This window comes from Dromaius novaehollandiae, chromosome 4, assembly GCF_036370855.1.
Source record: "Dromaius novaehollandiae isolate bDroNov1 chromosome 4, bDroNov1.hap1, whole genome shotgun sequence".
Lineage (NCBI taxonomy): Eukaryota > Metazoa > Chordata > Aves > Casuariiformes > Dromaiidae > Dromaius > Dromaius novaehollandiae.
In genome coordinates, this window is record NC_088101.1 from 76044215 (window position 1) to 76063904 (window position 19690).

The following is a 19690-nucleotide window of genomic DNA, read 5'->3' on the forward strand; positions in this document are numbered from 1 at the left end:
ACAGTTTAAGATCCACATTGTATAAAGTTATTTTGAGCTTCTGTAAAATACAGCTGTTTCTAAACATACCAAATTGCAAATATTCCGTTACAGATTTTTGTTTTGAGGAGTTCAGTATAGTTTGATTACCTTTTGGAGCATGAAGCCTCCTTCCACAACACATGAAATTGTTACCTGCCTATTTCTCTCACTACTAAAGTAAAAATAGTGATGGATCTTCAGGAAAGTCAAAACCGAGAGCAGGATGATCATCATTTTCAAGCTGAGCTCCCTGGACCTGAGTCCTGTGGCAAATAAGGTTTCCTTACTGGAGGGAGAGGACCATATTATTTTCAGCACTGGGGAAGAAACAAGTCATGCGAAATTCAGCTGCTCACATTGTGACATTTTTCTATTATTTTTCAGAGTCTAAACACTGAGGGTTTACACTGACAGTATGTCTGTCAAATGACACATCTTATAGCCCAGATGCTTCCTTATACAGAAAGGTGCTGTATGGAAATAGAAGACTACTATTGGGAAAAGTAGTGAGGAATATTCTTTGCAAAAGCTCTGTAGAAGATCACTGTATATGGTCAAGCGATTTATATTGCATCCGGTTACATAGTCTTGATGGACACAAAGTGACCGTGCAATTAAAACAGTTTTAGATAGGAAGAGAAGGGGAAAGTGAGCATTACTCTAATTACGAAAGGAAAACCGAACACGCTGACCGTCCTTTCCTGGCTCTGGCTGGGCACTCCTGTGTCAGCCATGCACCCGAGTCTGCATCTAAATTAAACCTTTTGATGAATTTAGGTCATATGATAGACATGCAGCATGCAGGCTCCATGCTGCTAGAAAAGATGCCAGCACTCCCGGATGGAGTATTGCTTTTCCTTCAAAACTAATCAAGAGAATTGCTGCCACAAATAAAATGAAGTAACTGCTGTATCAACAAAGTGAAAACATTCTATTTAGTGCATTATTTTGTGGTTAGGTTCACCCATGTGCAGTAAGTTATTACTTCCAGTAAGTCTTTTGCTATATTTTATTGCTGAGCACTGTGGAAAGCACTCAGAAAAGTTACACTTAGGCTTCACTCTGTCTTGCTGTGTTGCTTCAATTTAGGGTTTGCCTATACCCCTTAAAGGTATTTCATTAAGCATGGACTTATTCTGTGCATTCTGCAAGCAAGAAAACACAGCCTTGACACTGACCTTTTGATGCCTGTATCCTCAGGAGGATGTTAGTTATTACCGCCTTCTTCTCCCTGACAGTAGAAGTTAGATATTCATGGTCCAGAAGTTCAAGAAACAGACGCAGCTCAACTATTAACTCTTCCATGGCTGAAAAACAATTGGAAAAAGACGTTTTCTAAACATGCAAATTCCCACTGAAACAAAGACAGAGTTAATTCTCACTTATTCACATTCAAGTTATTCTTTATCATTTCTCAAAAATGTACGTTCCTCCCTGCTGCAAACACACTGCATTCATTTGTCAAACCAAGAAACTAGCACATTGCTGAGCACTGTTTGCATTTGTAGCAGCCACCACAAAATCAATGCAGAAAAGACACAGTACTTTTCACATAGCAAGTCACTGAGTCAGTGCTAGATAAAAGTAAGTGCTGGCATACTTTTCTAGCAGTGCCACTCCGATTCCTCTCCCTTTAACAAGCAATTCTTAACAGCAAAACAAAATTATAGTTTGACAGAAATTTCTAAATGCACTTCTATTTTCAAAAATCCTTAGGGAAATTGCTCCCCCTCCTTTTATTTCTTCTGTTTCCAGTGGTAAAAAGAGCAGGTGTTCCTTTTCTACTGTGATTCCTATTTGTTATAATTTCCAAAGACAAGCTCCCAACTTAGCAGCGTAATTTCTTATTAATCCCCACTTGCGCTTCTTATTTCACTGTATTTCTACTATTCCAGATGTCAAGGCTTTCCAATTCTTTCTATAAAAATCACATTCCTTCTCTGAATTCACAGTGCTTCACAACTTTATGTCATCAAAAATTTTCGTAAGCACATTTCCACTTCTTTTCTTCTCAAATTAGCTCTGAAGACTGACATTCTCTCGATAACTGCAGTGGCTCAGCCCATACAGATAAACACATTTGTTCCAGCCTAATCTTATGATATCTACTCAGCAGATTTATGAGATACCCGTAATATTGAACGTCATTTCCGTGCTTCAGTTCACTCATGATTCTGAGATTCTCTTGTCCCTTCACTCACACGGGCTCTCTGTTTTTAGTTTAGCTTTCATCTTGCATGGAATAGTTTATGCTTTCATACTTTCCTGTATCTGATGACAATATCTCCATCAAAAGATGAGAAGAAACATTCATTGCATTTCAGGGCCACACCTAAGATTAATCTCAATTCTATCCTCATTCCAAAAGGCCTCTACTTAAGTTTTCTCTATTTATTTATATATATATATTTTTAATAGTCTTTTCAAGGTCTAACAGGCTGACCTCTGGTAAGTCTTAAGATCTCTAAAAAGTACCTTCTTTGCTGCTCACTCCCTTACCAGCTCTTCGCTCCTCCCCAAACCGTTTGTGTTATGGTTGTTCACCCAACTGAAACTGGAATCCTTTCTCCATTTGTGAGAACATGCCTGGATATTTAAACGGTTTTTGATCTGGATGTGTTTGTTTTATCTGACACTGGAAATCAGTATCGTGCTGGGCAACCTGCAGATGCCAGCTACACTCCTGCAAGTGGCTGGTGGCCTTTTCTCGCCTCCAATGGTTGCAGATTCACCATTTATTTGCAGACTGTACCTACAAGTACGCTCCAGCTACTCTGGCAAAACTGACCTACTCCTAGCAGGCAAAGGAAAACATGGCAGTTTGCCCTACTAAGGCATGATAAAGTCTTTATAAAGAAATCAATCCTAAGAAGTACCCATGGGCAAATCTTTTCTCAAAGACACTATATATATCCATCCTATACAAGCTTTTCCCTTGGTGAATATGTTCTTTTATTTAACTGAGCAGTGTTACTGCCATTATATAAACTATCCACATTTTCAAGAAATATGTTCCTCCAAGATTTTTACAAAGCCATTTATACATAGGCAGAAGGAGGGGATGCAAGATGACAGTAAATCTGCCTACATCACTTCACAATGTAGTCCATGAAAAACTGCAAATAGCTACAGATCATTTGGTCTGTCAGAAATCCAAAAGTATTTCAGGACAACCATATTGCTTTCAGCGTGGTTCATATTCTGAAGGAACATACAACTTTGTGAAGAAAAAAGGTATAGATTCAGAGTGATGATTTAAGCCTGATTTGCAAAATGGTAAGTGACCATAAGATACAAGACTTAAGAAAAAAAAAGAGCACCTACAACCTGAAAACTAACAAAATAATCCCTAAATTATCAACCATGGGTTATTTTTTAAATGATACATTTTAGAAGTAAGATTTAGATTCTATTAAGTGTATATAATACACAAATTCTGATTACAGTGGTCTGTTGCTTTTAGGTCTGCTTTAAATATAAGTTTTTTTACTATTGTAGTTATGAACTTTATTTTAAGAAATTACAGAATATATGCATCTTATTATATTACAAACATTTCAAAACCAATCATTACTGTAGAATGTAGGCAGTCATAGTGAAATCTAATCAGTACACAGTGCTAGAAACGTCTTTTTCAAGTACTTCAACAGCCGTATCAATTACTGCCAGGACATATTGGCACATATGCACTCAAAAGTGACATCAACATATAAAATGTGCATAATTTCAATTTGCATATATTACCGCACTAACATTTCTGTGAAGTGGCATGTTTTCTGGATTCTCTGAAGCGAGAGACCATAAAAAAGCCGAAAGGGAGCCCTCCCTGGTCCTCTTCACCAATTAATGTAATATGCAATGCTACTCCTTTTTCCTTCCCTAGAACCTGAATTTCCGCAGCAGAAGAGAAAAAAGAATGAAAGCAAAAGATACCGTTGATGTGTATACTGTGCCTAGCATTTTTCAGCTATGAAAAAGGGTAAGATCCTTGCACTCAGCAGCTTATAATCTAATATAGATAGACAGTAAAATGACAAATGAAAACCAGCCATGAGGGAGTTATGAGGCAAAGAAACCAGGGAAGCAACAGAAAATAAGAGGAAATGGGAAACCACTGCTGGAGAGACTATTGGGAGCTGGCATTGGTCCAGCTCTCTCCTGCAGCACAAACCCATGGAGCTCTCCTCCTCACTTCTTCGGAGTAAATCTGCCTTGCAGTCACCGGTGACCACAGTTCATGGACCTGCAACGGCCGAGCTACCTAAGTTACTGGATGCTTTTTAACTGCACCCAGCAGAGGAGCTAGCAAAAGACCTTGGTTAGGACTGAAAGAGGAGGGCAAGCAGAAGATGGTAACAGTGATGTAATGCCTAAAAAATTCTAGAAACCACTGCCTTAGATAACACATTCAGCATAACCGCATTTATATTTGGTCTGATGTCCAGCAATATGGTTCAAATATATCAAATAATGTATCATAAAGGAATACAGACTGTGAGAGGATTTGTTCTTCCTGCCTTTATACACTTACAGGTATACTACGCTGAACTTAACGAAGCAATAGTAAAAGCTATTTTAAGATTTTAATATGAAAAGAGAATAAAAATGTTAGCAGCTGTTATAAATTGCTAAACATGAATGTTTTGACGTTTCTTCTCTTCCTACCAGGATTACATTGGGGTTGTATTTTCTTTTGCAGGAATTAACAGCATCACAAACATCAAAGTGTAAGGACGGAAGTTCTGAATTTCACTTCAGATATATATGTAATGATGTCAAACATTCAAACAGAAGAAAGGGAAATATTGTTCGCGGCTAATAAGAAACACTCTTTCCATGTATTTTAAAAATGCATTTACTTCCTTTTTAACAATTTTGCTGCTTAAGCGCAGAATAGAAAATACTGCCACAAAATGTCTTGGAAGTAATTAAAATAAAGAACTGTGAACTCTTTTCTTTAAGAGAGCAACAAACAAACTTACATGTAATGAAGAAAAACTCAATTTGCTCAGTTTTCAATCCTTGGCTTATTTTCTGGATTAAAGAACCTTTTCCCGTCCTCCCTAGAAATGTAACAATGTGCTCACAGAAAGTAATGGAACTGAATAATAGAAAATCCACATAATACATATTTTCAGTAAGCAATCATTACTTCTGAAATGGAGACCAAAAATGAGAGGGTGATGCAAGTCCCAAAGAAAAACATACTCCTCTAGTGAGAGATGACCCTTGGAAATCTGACATCACCACAAAATAAGAATAATAATCAGAAGGCTCTCAAAAAGGGGCCAATTTATTTGACAGTTTTGGCTGCGTGCTTATTGCCAAAGGAATTACTTGTAAGTGGCAGGTGGTGAAAGGCAGGGTGGAGCCCAGGGATGGTAATCACGACAGTAAGCAGATTTTAGCTAGATGGAGGAGCAAAATCACATTCCTTATTAAATGATGAGAAGTCCACTCTCTACTCAATAGGAATTATAGGTCCCTAATGTGCTGCTGCGATTGCCATGCACCAATAAAAAGCAACGATACATCCAGAAGGGTTTCCAGCTTTGACTCTCCAGAGTTTTAAAGTTTTTCGAATGACAGCACATAAAACCTATACGCACAAGCCAGCAGGAGAATACACCAAGGTAAAATAATCAGAGAAAGACAATTACATCACATTGTAGTGTTTGTTCCAAACCAAAACTAAAACCAACTGGAACTGGAACAGCATAATGATGCACTTATTCCAAATCTACATTTATGGGTACTAGTCTATAACCACTTTTTAAGAATATAAAGTTTGTATTTCAAATTGATTTAAAAATTCTTAGGAGTAGTGCCATATCACACACATGATTTCCAGTTTGCTTGAACCAGAAGCAAAAATACAAGTATGAAGTCATGAAAAGAAGGTTCAGATTGTTTTTCGTTCACTCACAGGAATTACAGTATCCCTTAACCCTGCCACACCACAAATATGACCTGAAAGTTTTCCTTAACTAATATCAAATAATCTTCTAAAGACCGTTTAAACTGAAAGAAAGACAAATCCAAAAAGGATGGCATGAAGCATTTTTTTATTTTTTGTCTTATACCATACAATGCAACCCCTCACAAGGTAAGTGCACTTCCATGCTTCCATTCCTATTCTAAATGCATGTATACAAACCTACAAGTATACAAATCTACAATAGAAATATGAATTAAAACTGAGCTTCAAATTATTAAAATATCCTCTTGATGAGTTGCCTGCACATTGTTGAATCAAATTTCTCTGGGCTTAAATTTTCCACTCTCAGTTTTAGTTCGTGATTTACAGATGTATAAGGCCAGAACAAACCATCTAGATGAGATCATCTAAAAGAGATCATCTAATCTGACCTTCCATAAAACACAGGCCAAAGAATTTCATCTAGCTACTCCCTTATTAGTCTAGAGACTTGTATCTTCTTAAAGCACATCTTCCAGGAAAGCAAAAAATCTATGTTGCCAGTTTGAGCTCTAGTTTGATTAGAGAGAGAAAAACTCCCCCACCTCATTTAACTTCTTGAAACCAATTCGATTAGATTTATGTATCATATCAAGGCCAGCCTTCAAGCTACATATAAAAATAATGTATTGAGAATGAACGTGCTTGCGTTCATATAGAACCGCAGACAGAAGCACATGCACACGTGCATGCGTGCGCGCACACACACACACACACACGAGTGTTTGGGAATCACTAAGAGGTTTTTCAAAGCGGCTATCTCAGCCTTAACTAACCTTGCTTAAATGGTCATTTTTGCAAAGGTATATTAAATTAAATGCATACCTAATCCTACAATAGCATTTACTCACAGAAAAATGCTCATAGTGAAGTTTTGTATTACATAAAGAAAAATGTTCTGGAACTCTTACACCATATAGGACAATTTCAATGCATTTATGTTCTCAGCTCTTAAAAATTAAGCCTTCATATTGTGTTAGCACCAAGGTACTTTGGGACAACTTGTTCTTTGGAACAAGGTAAGAGCTGAAGATGGCTGGCTGACTGATTAAAAGTTGTTCCATGCCTTTCTGATAATGAAAAATCTGATTAAAACCAACTAAGATCCAACATCTAAAAGGTCCCTGAAGTATACAGACACCTCCTCCCCTGCAAAATAAACCTCACTGGCATTTGTGTCTCCAAGTCACAATGGAGAAACCAGACATATAATCCAGTTTTGAATCAAAAACAGTGTCCGAAGTTGGTGTTTATACCCATTTCTGTTGAAAGAGCTTCACCATCTTAACCGTTACAGGCCTTTAGCTTTGGATTCTTTCATTTGAATATTTTATTTAAAAAGCCCAAAGCAGAATATCTCTGGAGAAAGCATGTCTGTATTTTATAAAGATATTCCTATCAACCCTTTGTTAGACAAAAATCTTTGAACTATCAAGAAATGTACAAAAGCACTGTGACTTACTCCCACTCAATCTTACAACGCAGTTACAAAAATCTAGAAGTTAACGAAAAAGTTCCTCTCATGACTACATTTTGATTTTTGGGGAAAAGAATTTCACACAGAAATAAACAAAATCTGGAAGCAGGTAGCAATAGTGCATTTGGCGCTACGAAGAATTTTTGCTTTCTGTAGTATGCCACCAGCAATGACATGATACCCACCAACAAACAAAAAGGCATGCTGTTTGAAATCACAGTGACGTTATTTGCTTTCCCTTCTTCAAATGATCATTTAAAGAAACCTTTAAAACGCTCTTTGACTTATCTACAGAGATGTCTTCACACATTTGGATACATAATGTAGGTGAATTTAGTATTTTCATTAGTGACCTGGATGATGGCCTGCAGGCATCCTCATCAAGGTCATGGACAACCCCAGACTGGGAGAAGAGTTGATACATGCCAAGGTAGGGCTGCAATACACAGGGATCTCAACAGCTTGAAAAAATATCAGAAATCTCTTCTAATTTAACACTGGGGATGGAATAACCCCAAGCAACAGTACTAGCAGGAGGCTTACTGCCTAGAGAGCAGCTCTGTGGAAATGGATCTGGGGCTTCTGGTGGACAAGCTGAGCACAGGTCAGCAGTTTTCCCATGAAGCCATGAACCACACACTGGGCTGCATTAGCAAGAAGATAGCCAGCAGATGGAGGGAAGTGATTATTTTCCTCTACTCAGCACTAGTGAGACCACATCTGGAGTAGATCCATTTCTGGCCTCCCCACTGCCAGAAAGACATTGGGCAAGTTGAGTGGATGGCCACTGAGATCACTGGGGGGCTGGAGCGCAAAAATGAGGAGGGACTGAAGGAGCTGGGTTTGTTTAGCCTGGAGAAAAGAAGGCTAAGAGAGAATCTAATTGCAGTCTTCCACGACCAAAAGGAGGATGATAAAGAAAGCACAGCCATATTCTTCTCAGAGACGCCCAAAGAAAGCACAAGAGATGATGGACAGCAGCTGCAGGAAGAGAAATTCTAATTAGATACAAAGAAAAAATTCCTCACCATAAGAGTGGTAAGATGAACCAGCTGTCCAGGAGAATAATTTCCATCCTTTGAGAAATTCAAAATTCAGCTGGACAAAATCCTGAACAACCTGACCTGACTTCAAAGTTAGCCCCTATCTGAGCAAGCCACTGGACCAGATGACCTCCACATGTCCATTCCAGCCTAAATTATTCTGCGATTCTCTAAATAATGTTAGGAAAGTAAGAATAATTTCCATTACTTTACAGATGAAAAACAGAGGTTACATGATTACATGACATTAGCCAAGATCACAGAAGAAGCCTGGATGACATAGAAAATAGATCTTAATATTTGAGGCCTGTTCTTCTCTCCTATCCACAAGACTATTCTTCCTATAAAAAAAATGATAATTACAGACAGACAGCAGAGCCATAGATTATAGACAATGAATACAGATGTTGTGAAAAGTGAATTCTGGTTCCCTATACTCTGTAGTCACTATAAAATTTGAGTGACTGCAAAATCTGTAGAGAGAGCTGATAAGAAAGAAAGTTTTAAAGGATCCAACTTTTTCATTGCATTACTATCAAAGAGAAAAAGTAACCAACTAAATTCAGCTGGCATGCTCTTAAACCATAGGACAAACACTATGATGCTTGGTCTTCCTGGAGACTTATCACCAGAAAAGATCTCTCACAGTTGCACTTTCCCTCTTTGCTGCCCTACTGATTGCAGTGTATGAAATATGATGCATTCATAGGTTATATGAAAAGGCAATGACCAACTTACTCTATCAGTTAAGTACACTAAAAACCTGCTCTGTAAAGTAGAGGTGATCATCTTTGGGGGCGCATGGTTTTATTGGAAAGAATGGGAAAAGTGCATGAAAAAGAGGTGAGCCCTACGTAGCAGATGAAGCCCTAAAGATGAAGAGTTAGCAAGGATCAAGTAAAACATATAGACGGTTTGTCATCAGGGTGCTTTAACGTAAAAATAATTATATCTGAGCCTCTCTAAAAATAAAACAATGATCTTTTGTTTAAAATCTGGAGCTCTCCAGACTGTCACAAACTCTCTTTCCATACAGCTTGGGGCAACAAAGGCAAAACACAGCTATTAAAAACTCCTCCTGTCTCATACATATGTACGATCAACCTCAATGAGTGTCAAGGGATCATTTAAGCCACAACCCACATGTATTCCTCTTTTTTTTTCCTTCTGCTCCAGTTTTCAAGGAATTGGCTTTACAAAACCAGCTTTCCGAAAAAGCTATCAGAGCTCCAAATGCTGCTATTGCAGTACTTGGGTGATAAAACAAGAGGTGGAAAAGCATTAAGAAATGTTTGGACAGGAAACAAGCTGCCAAAAATCCTACTCAATCAGCTACAGCCATACAATGAGTGACAGCAATGTGGAGTGTAATCCATTAGCATGAGGCAGATGAATAAAGAGTTTATTTTTTGAAGTACAGAGCAGTTTTTAAGCACTGCCACAGATTTAGGAGAGGAATGCCTGATTTTAAGCAAGTTCACAGACTCATTAAAAAAAAAGTATTTATGGGCATTTTTTTTTATTTAAGCATTAATTATCTACATTGAACTCATTAAAACAATATATTTAGTCAAAGAAAGAAAAACGGCAATAACTGGCTACAGAGACTTAAAGTGGACTACTACTGAGTTGCGGAAGGTTTTCTCTGAAAGTATATTTTCCATATGAGGTTTTGTTCCCAAAATAAATATAACCTACCTTGTAAAGCCAAAGAACATGGATTTTACTCCATCTGCAGGCCCTGCTGCGTGGGAGAGGGTCTAACCCTCGCAGTCTGCACTCACTATGGGCATTCAGTTTTGGTTTCCTTTTCAGACTCCCATTACCCTACTAGGGCAGAAAATGAAAATTTTTTGCATTTAACCATCTCCAAATGTATCAGCTGACATCATCTTGTCCAGACAAGACATTCCAGGTCTTGCTTCCTGGCTCCTGCATTCGCTCAACTCCTCCATTACTCCAAACCACAAAAGATAAGCAGCCACTACAGTATTCATAAATAGGCTCAGATTCCACCAAAAAAAAAAAAAAAAGCAGTCTTCTTATGATGCAAAAAAGAGACAGATAATCTGCGAGAGGAGGGGAAGTCTGCCCCAGACCCAAGGTCCCAGGAGCAGATGGGACTCGGTTAAGACTGAAAGCATAGGAACAGATAACCTGCATCACTAAAAACAAAGCAAAGCCCTACAATACACCTTGGAGCTCACTTTCACTCAGGTCCTCAGCTACACACAGATACGCTCTTAGGTTAGGATTTCTTTCAAAGCTAGGAACTAATTACATATCCAGCAGAAATATGAGACAGTAAATTAATTCACTCAACGGAACTGAAAAACTAAATAGTAAAATGATGACAAAGAAATATAAATACGGCAATGGTGGGAACTGCACAGTAGTATTCGGTATTTTTGTATGCAGCAATACAGTTTTTATTATACATGACAAGTACCAAAGTTAAAAATTGCTCCATTTTCAATTGTTCAACATATGATCGTTTCAGCCATACCTGCTGCACGATCCAAGAAACGTTTGCGCTCTGTAAATATGGCATTATAAGCTTCCAGTTTCAGCTAATTTAAAGGCAGTGTAAGATAATATTGCATTTTATCAGAACAGATCCAGAGGTCCTCACATTTGTATGTGAAGATGGAAAAAAAATCAATTTTTGTACTCTACTTCATACCACATTTCTCACTGCAGTGTCTATAATGCAATGAGTAACTTCCACCATGTATTGCTTATTGTCTTATCTTCTCAAGGAGAGAAGCATATTCTGCTTTTTCTGTCAGGCTTTTAAAAAATCCTGTAAATAGATGTACACAGTGTTACTGATTTATGTTAAGAAAATAAGATCAAAGAAACACACGTTACACTAACAGAGGCTTGAATGGTAAGAGTTGAGGTATCTCTTCTTCTGGAGAAGACATTGTCTCCCACCTTATACCAATGTCCCAAGACACTTCTGTCTCCTTTACAGATAACCCTTACTCTTACTTTGGAGAATTTCATTATGTGAGAGCTATACTGTAGTCAACAGAAAAAAGTCTTAGAGCTTTAGGTAGCTGTGAAATTCAAGCCCCATAGGTAAAGCGCCATTAACATAAAAATGGAAATCTTAATTTTTAAAAAATTCTGGGGCGAAGGGGCTCTGAATAACGGTGCACTGTGTTAATGGTGCTCTGCCCTGCTGAGCGTGCTCTACAGAGGTGTGCGGTTTCCCGGGAGCTGAAGATTTACTCTGTCAGTGGGCTCCATTCACGGCACTCCAGAAAAGCCTAAACCATAGCTTGTATCCAGAATGCCGGGCAAATTAAACGCAAGGAAAAGGCAAAACAAAAAACCTGGCATAGCAAAAGTCCATAAGCTTTTTCTATTTCCAATTTCCTATCTCCTCTCACACCTCACAAACACCGTCCAAACGTGGCAGGAACTCCAAACCGAACCTGTACTGCTGAGCGTAATGGTTCTCCACACGGCTTCAATAAAGCCTTCATGGCTAGAAATGTTTGAACCCTGTGAATATCGTGGACGTACACAGCATTCCTCCGACGAGCAGTTATTTCTCATCTCGTGCATTCTGCTCCTTATGCTCCTTAGGCAGAGCCTTATCCAGTGGCTCTGGGCCTTCGTGACTTTACACTCCTTAAGCGCTGCTTGGACTGAAGTAGTATTAGTTTTCTCATGAGCTTTTCCATGTCTTTCACCCTTCAAGTATCTAAATAATGCACAAATCAAGTTAGCTACAAAGCACCATCGCACCGGTAGGATCACCTCATTCTAGATAACGAACTAACATAAAGGAAGACTAGAGATAGAAAGAGCTGCTGATCCAGGATCCTCAGTTTGAACTAACATATTTTTCAAAGTACTTGGGATGATGCAGAGCTTTACTCATCCAAGCACAGCTCTACTGGATATCAACTGATTCAAGAGTGCTCTGCTCTTTGGTAAAATAGGTCACGAGATTTTGATTGGTGTGCATAGGGAATGCTGAAGACCTAGTCACTGCCCACCTCTGAGAAGTCAGGTCTAAAATGCTTGGCTCATTTAATGAGAACTCTGCACCCACTGAAGTTTCCAGATGGATTCAATATATAGCACCTTGAATTCAAATTATCTGATACTCATGGAGCACCTTTTTGGTAAAAAAAACAACACTGATCTGCAGTGAGAGACAGAAAGCAGGATCAGAGGCACCAGGCAGACAGTGAAAGGGAAGACTCACTGCTTGATGATGCACAGGTGGGGTTGGTGGCAGACCTATCTGCTAAGCAAATCAACCCATCAATGAATCGACCCCCTAAATCAACCCATGAAGAGATGACAGGGAGCAGCTCTCCTCCCACATTACGCCTTGCCAGTTTTTTCTCCAGCACGCGTACACGCACAACTTGCATCACTTTGCAGAACTTCCTCAGTGTGCAGGAACAATTCTCATGAACAGATTTAGACCCCGCAACTCAGATCTAAGAAGCTGGTACCACACTACCCTGACATCAACAGCCATCCAACAAACTATATGTAATAAATTAATTGTAAATCTGTATGCTTTCAATAACTGATGCACCGTGTTTGTCTCCTGCACTGATCAGACAGAAAACAATGCACCAGAACATTAGATTTCAAAAGACATTAGCAGTTTGTGGCATAAAATGCAAACCATGAATTCCTCCTTTTAAAACCATAAAGTGGTATATTGCTTTAATAACTGACTGTATACTGTGGCTCTTTATAAGATGGACAGAACCACTGATATTAGTGAAGTTATTTCTTCATGGAAGACATAGTCAAATACTTGTATGTTACAGAGATCTAATTTTAATAGATGTGCTTTGAATTTATCACAAAACCAGAAACCATATGTTTAACAAATGCTAATAAATTGCTGCCAACACCCTTCTTTCCTGCTGATTTCTTTCCTCTTCTGCCCGAACATGCTCACTGCACTCGCACCTCTTTGCGATACAGAATCTGTCAGGTAGACTTACCCACAAGATCTTAGGTACAATTCACCTCCATGGCTTTCACTCTCCCTGGCCCCTTTCTGTTTTCTGCACGTTATCCAATTCCCTTCTGGTTACGCTGCCCCATATGTTTGGAGCAGGCTCCCTCTTCCCTGCCAAGCAACCTCACTCTCTCCCGTGAAATCCCTCATGCTTTCAGCAGCCCCTTCAACAGTAATCCCCACATTCGCCCGCGCCTGGCAGTTGTGCTGCGTCTGCTCTTGCAGCTGGTTTTATTATCTATACCTTCAGGACAGACCTTGCAAACACTTTTCCCGTGATAAAAAGTCCTGCTTCTTCCGATGGGTTTCACTAACCGGAACAGTAAGGCGGGTTCTGAGAAAAATCCATGTTTTAGTTATTAATGTTTAAAACAGAGCAATTTCACTTACGTGCAACAGGAGCCAAGTACACAAACAGTTGGATGTCCATTCATCTTGCCAAGAGCAGAGGACATAGTAACGTGCTGGACAGCACAGGTCAGCGGTCGGGAAGCGGGGACCTCACCCCCGCACCTACAGTGCTCTGCTGCAGCGAGCACAGAAGCTGCCGTACCACTTGTGCCTGCTCCTTCCCTACTTCAAGCTGGCCCCTTCCAATGTGTAGGTGACATCTAAAAGAATTTTTCTCCTGTGGCACAACAGTATTTCAAAACTCTGAGGACATATGTCCAACGAGTTAACTCTCCCAGACTCGAAGCACTGCACTCTACATGGTATTTATGGCTAAAGAAACAGAGACAGCAAAATGCAGGGTGCAAATCAGCCCAGGAGGACTGTGACACTGCACTCTTGCTCCCCGTGATTCTCAGTGGATTTTTTAAGGCAAGCTCACCTGAGTTGAATTAACATTTGCAAATTTAACACTTGTAAAACGTGCGGCCACAGAATGAGGACAACATAAGCATTATCAGCTTCTCACCTTCACCATATCTAAAACTTCCTATCTGACCATACCTTTGGGAGAGAAAACATGCACTTTACACACTCATCTGATCCTCAGCATATTCTCCTCATGATTGCTAGCTTGTATCAAATGAGCTGATGGATACCATGACACGAGCTCCAGCGAGGGCTGGGTGTGCCATCAGTCCCGTGCACTGTATCGCTGGATGATTGCCTGAATGGCTTGTTCAACAGTATTTGTCAAAAGCTGCTTCCCAGTTCTTCCTGTACTCCTAAGTAACAAGGAAGATGCACTGCCAAATAGCCTCCCACTGAGATCTCAAAGGCCAAAAAAACCTCCTCAAAAACAACAAAAAAAGTATTTCAGTTTATAGCAAGTTAGCTTATTTTCTGGGGTTCATATGCTTTGTTTTCCACAGACCCATAACCCAACCGGGAAACCACAGACTGCTGCAGTTGTCGGTCTCGGTATTATCAAAAAATGTGCTGACCCTATGTAAAAGTTATCCCGTTGCATCATAACACAAACAGGATGTGTCACGCCGCAGCCCTGCAGCCGGGGGCACGGCTCTCCGCACACAGGCTGCGGAGGACCCAGCTGGTGCGGCCGGGGCTGCAACCAGGCCCCCGCGGGCGCAGCCCGGCCGCGGCCACCCCTATTGCACAAGGGTAAAAGCTATCGATGACAAGCATTTGAATGCTTCCCTCATCTCACCATCTGCTTCTGCTGCTGCTCACTTGGAAATTAATAGGGCTGTTGCTTGAATCAGAAGCTAATGCTACATCTGCCTGGCTTAAAATTACAGATAATTATGAGACTGCGCATACAACCGCTTTTGCAGCTCAAATGGAGCAACACTGGCCTCTAACCTGGCAGTAACCCTCCTTCATAAAGGGAGACTCAACTGCTCCATCTGCAACTACAGACCCTGAAACAAACTGGACTGAATCTTCCTCCTCCTAATTTCCTCCCTTTTCTTTCCCTCCTCTTTCTTCCCATACACACTTCGAAGAGTTAAAAAATAAGTTCATAAAGAGACTCTCTTTCAAAGGACATAAAAAGGTCTCTTGCAAGCAAATATAAAGAAAACTCAGACCTGATCTTGCTTGCATAAATAACATCTCCTAGCCCAATTTCTTGAAGCTGTTTGCCAATCTTGGACATTAAGGAAACACTTTAAATTGCATTTTATCCTCCTGAGTATTTATTCCTAATACTCTCCTATTTGCATCTGGTTAATGCAGTGCTTAAAAGAAAGGGGGGAATATGAGAAGAACCAAGTATATAATAAGTCATAAAAGGCTTTAAGGTTAGCATTCTCATACAAAACCTAAGTCTGTGGCCTTTAATCCAGAGAAAGTCTCAAAGAGGTATTCCCTGCACAAAAATTGCAACCTAATGGTTTTATAGATGAACTAATTTCACAGCTTTCAGGGGAAAAACTCTGAGATAGAAATCTGTTATCTTTCTTCCCATGTAAGGCACATCTGAAATTTTTTATAGGAACATTATCAGATTAAAATTTTTTTTAAAGTCTTCTGTTGGAAACGTTTCTACCCTACAACTTGCGCTTTTTACCATTAATGGCCTCTTTCTATGAGTTAGAAATTATTTACGATAAAGAAGAAAGCAGTCAAATCCACTTTTAGAGGAATTCTAGAGAAATGTATATATGCAAACAAACCTCCTGCTCAACGCTGTTTGAAAAAACAATGAAGATACGTCTTCTAAGAAAAAAGTTTACAATTTTTTTTTCACAAGCTATACTTCAAGCTTCACAGTTATAGCAAATAAGAGGCTAAAATTAACAAAAGATAATGGATAAAATGCTCCATTGTGTCCTAGTTCCTTCCAGTTCTGACTCCCTGTTCACAAAGGCTCATATGGTACATGCACATTAGCAGTAAAATAATGCAAGATGACCTCTGTCACACCCTATCAGCAAAAAAATGACAGACATCTGACAAAAAGCAGAAAAGGCCAGTGGAAAAATGGAAACTTTTAAATAAGCCTTTGTTTTGGAACATTTGACAATAGTAGAAAGGTGCTTTAAAAAGGCCAGACTTACATGAATGGGGACTTAAGGAAGAAAAAGAAGACAGACATGGGTCATTTGGAGTACATGAACCTTAACAGTATTCCTTTAAAAAAACCAAAAAGGTTTATCTCTGTAAAATGGTTCGTTTATAGGAAAGATGCCAACATGTGCTTGTGGTAAGAACTTTTTTCTGTGTTATCTATCCTATGCTGCTTTGATCTGTTTTCCTATGATCATGCTTTTTTGCCCCTAATTTTTTCTAAAGAGACCTACAAAGAAAAGACAAAATCAGTTTATGCTTTCCTTTCACTCTGGATGCCAAATTGATGACAACTGACTAATAGCCAAATGAACAGATGAATTATGATGAAGACACTGATTCTAAAAGAAGCCTTTGCAACGTTTCAAGTGAGAGAAGTAGGACAGCAAATATTCATCAAGTAACTTCCAGAAGTAATTTACTTTCAAAAAGTGCTGTAGACACATTAACTATTTCATTTTCCTAGCATTGTTTTGAGTTAGCGAATAGGACTCTCGGGTTTACAGCTGGGAAAGGTGAGGGATGCTTTGTTTCACGATTGCTCCCGGGCAGGATATGGCAACCTGTGGCTAAACTAATGCTCCGTGCAGCCCTATGGTGCTGTAGTCCCCGATTGCAATAGTCCCAGGCTGTTTAGAAATCCCTTTTTTCCTGGTATCAAGCAATAGTGAGGCATCTCTGTATGAAAGGTGGTCTTCTCTGGCCAGTCATCTCCGCCATACCACAAAGTCAGAGAGGACACACGCAGAGCTGGTGTCCCATCCGCACTGCATGCAGGGACAGTCTTGTGCACAGCCTAAAGCAGAAAGTTTTCCTCCTGGGAACGCCAGCAAAGCAAAGCAGGAACTGTACATTCTGCAGTTCTCCAAATCTGCAAGTGCGGTCTCAACATCGTTTCTGCCCTACAGGATCAAATCAGCCACTCAGACCAAATGTATCCACGCTGGATGCATAACACTGGATGTTTGAGACAAAATTTCAATCATCTTCTGTCTAACAATTCCTATTAATGGCAAAGTCCACTCAATGTGGGCACCTATTGAGATAATCTGAGCCTGACACATCTGAAAATCCAAATCACATTGTGGCCTTCTCAAGAAATATGTCTAATTTAGCTATTTTTGACAGTTTTATCAATTTTTGCCTCTGGCTACTGTCATTAAAACGCTGATCTAAGTCACGTGATCTGGGCGCAGGGGAAAGTCCTTAGGGATTTTGCTGAAAAGTGATAAGCTTTCCTCACACCTTAAGAAACCCAAAGCCCCTATACGATTTCATAAATGGTTAGGGGTGTGCATTAGAGAATTAGATAAAATGTTTTAAAGCATATAGAAATTGATTTTGTTAATAACTGTAATAAAAGGAATATTTTAGCCACAAAGTTCTGCATCACTTTGCAGATCCAACTGACGTTGCAGGGCTTTTCCAGGGCCCCATCTGGGAGAGCGGGGGCAGAGCAGCCTGGCAGGACCCTGTCTCCCCGCACGCTGCAGCATGGCTTGACCAGATGTGCGGCTGCTAGTAAATAATATCGATGCTGCTGATGGCAGAACCATGTAAGCATGCACGATTTTCTGGTTTCCAGCCTGTCCTCGATCTATACTGCCAAACCTCCTCCCCTCGCTGGCGAGAAGTCAGAGGCTGACAGCCCTCCTGGCAGCGCGCTCGGCCCCCGGGGCCCCTCACCGAATTAGCCTGACGTGGAGCGGAGCAGAGCGCTGCTGCCCGGCTGCCAAACGGTGAGGTGTGGGGCAGCGAGACACCCCGCTTCAGCCTGCGATGATGCTCCGTATCGCACCCAAGAAGTCCAGCCCAGGAGGGCAATCGCGGGCCGCCTCGGGCCCCCAGAAGCACACCCCTGGGTGGCATTAGCATGCTGACAAGCTGCTTACCTAAGCCCCGGCGGAGCGAGGAACAGGACTGGATTTCAAGCCAAGCCAGTGATCATTTGCAGCGTGGATTAATTAAAATGGCTTGGATTTCACTTTTTACCCTACACACGGAGAAAGAATAAATCTTTCAGAATAAAAATGTTACGCCATGCCAACACATTTCCCCCCCCCCCCGCCAGCAGCTGAGGGCTGTACACACCTGGGCACTGCCTTGCCATATGCAGCTCACCTAACTCTCCGCAACGGTGACACAAAAATTATTTCACAGGCTACACAGCGTAACTGTGCCCCATCGTATCAGCTCAGCCTCTGATTCTGAAACAAGAAGAATGTGGAGAAGGAAAATAAGGGGAAAATTGTCATCACACACACACGACAGGCAGACCACACGCACAACTCTGAAACGGTCATTTTTAAATTCCAAGCAATGGTCGAGCTCTGCCACGCTGGATTAATTCTGAAATCCGGAAAGAGCAAGGGTGGAAAGGGGCTTGGAGTACAAGGTGGTAGGTGTGATTATTATTTGCAAAAGTCTCATACACTTATTTTTCAGCGCACTGCATGAATATTCATTAAGCCTCCCAGCTTAGCAGGTTTCAGATGGGAGTGTTGGTATCTTCATTATATGGAAGAAAAAACATAAAAGCCCAGCTTCAGACAGCTCAGTGGAACCTGAGGAGTCTAGCTTTTCCATGGCCTACCACAGTCCTTTTACCAATTATCTTTCTTTAAGAAAGATAAGCAACAACTAAGTGACTGTGGAGAAAAGCAGTTGCCTAAGACCACAACAAAATAAATGGCGAAGCCAGGAATGAATTCAGATCTCCTCAGGCTCAGTGCAGCACTCTGTCCCTCAGGGAACCCTACATGTGGGTGGCAAGTTGTGAGCTAATGTCACTCTTTTGAGCTCTGGTGGCAGTTTCCTAAAGTGCGTGTTGTGAGGCCCCCGTTCAGTGACCCATGCAGGCACTCAATGGAGCAGTGCTGTCAACAGTTCCAAGTTCAAAAAGGGTTTGCTGAGCCCCTGTGATAAATTTTAGGTTCAGCAACAGCGCCTTAAAAATATTGCTCTCTGACAGTTATCACAGTCAGACGGCATTTTTCAGAACGTATCTCAAGTTTGGAAAGTAACATTTTGTCAGGGAGCGTCTTGCAAGCCCCATATATCGCAACTTGCAGTGGAGGACTGCTGTACCAGACACTTCCCTGAGCGTACCTGCTCCCGTTAAGTTAGAGTATCCACGTTCTTAGAGAAGCTACTGCCAAAAATTGGGGCAAACAGTTTTGCTCCGA

The 19690-nt window shown here is 40.5% G+C and overlaps 1 protein-coding gene across 4 annotated transcripts in view; it reads right to left on the reverse strand.

Annotated features, from left to right (window-relative positions):
- The window catches only part of AFAP1 (actin filament associated protein 1), a 117740-nt gene that overhangs the window by 64213 nt on the left and 33837 nt on the right, over positions 1–19690 (reverse strand). For all 4 annotated transcript variants that reach the window (XM_064511478.1, XM_064511476.1, XM_064511477.1 and 1 more), the window contains one exon: positions 1200–1328. In XM_064511478.1, coding sequence (XP_064367548.1) covers positions 1200–1326 — 127 coding nt within the window. In that variant the 5' untranslated portion in view covers positions 1327–1328. The remainder of the gene's footprint in view (positions 1–1199; positions 1329–19690) is intronic.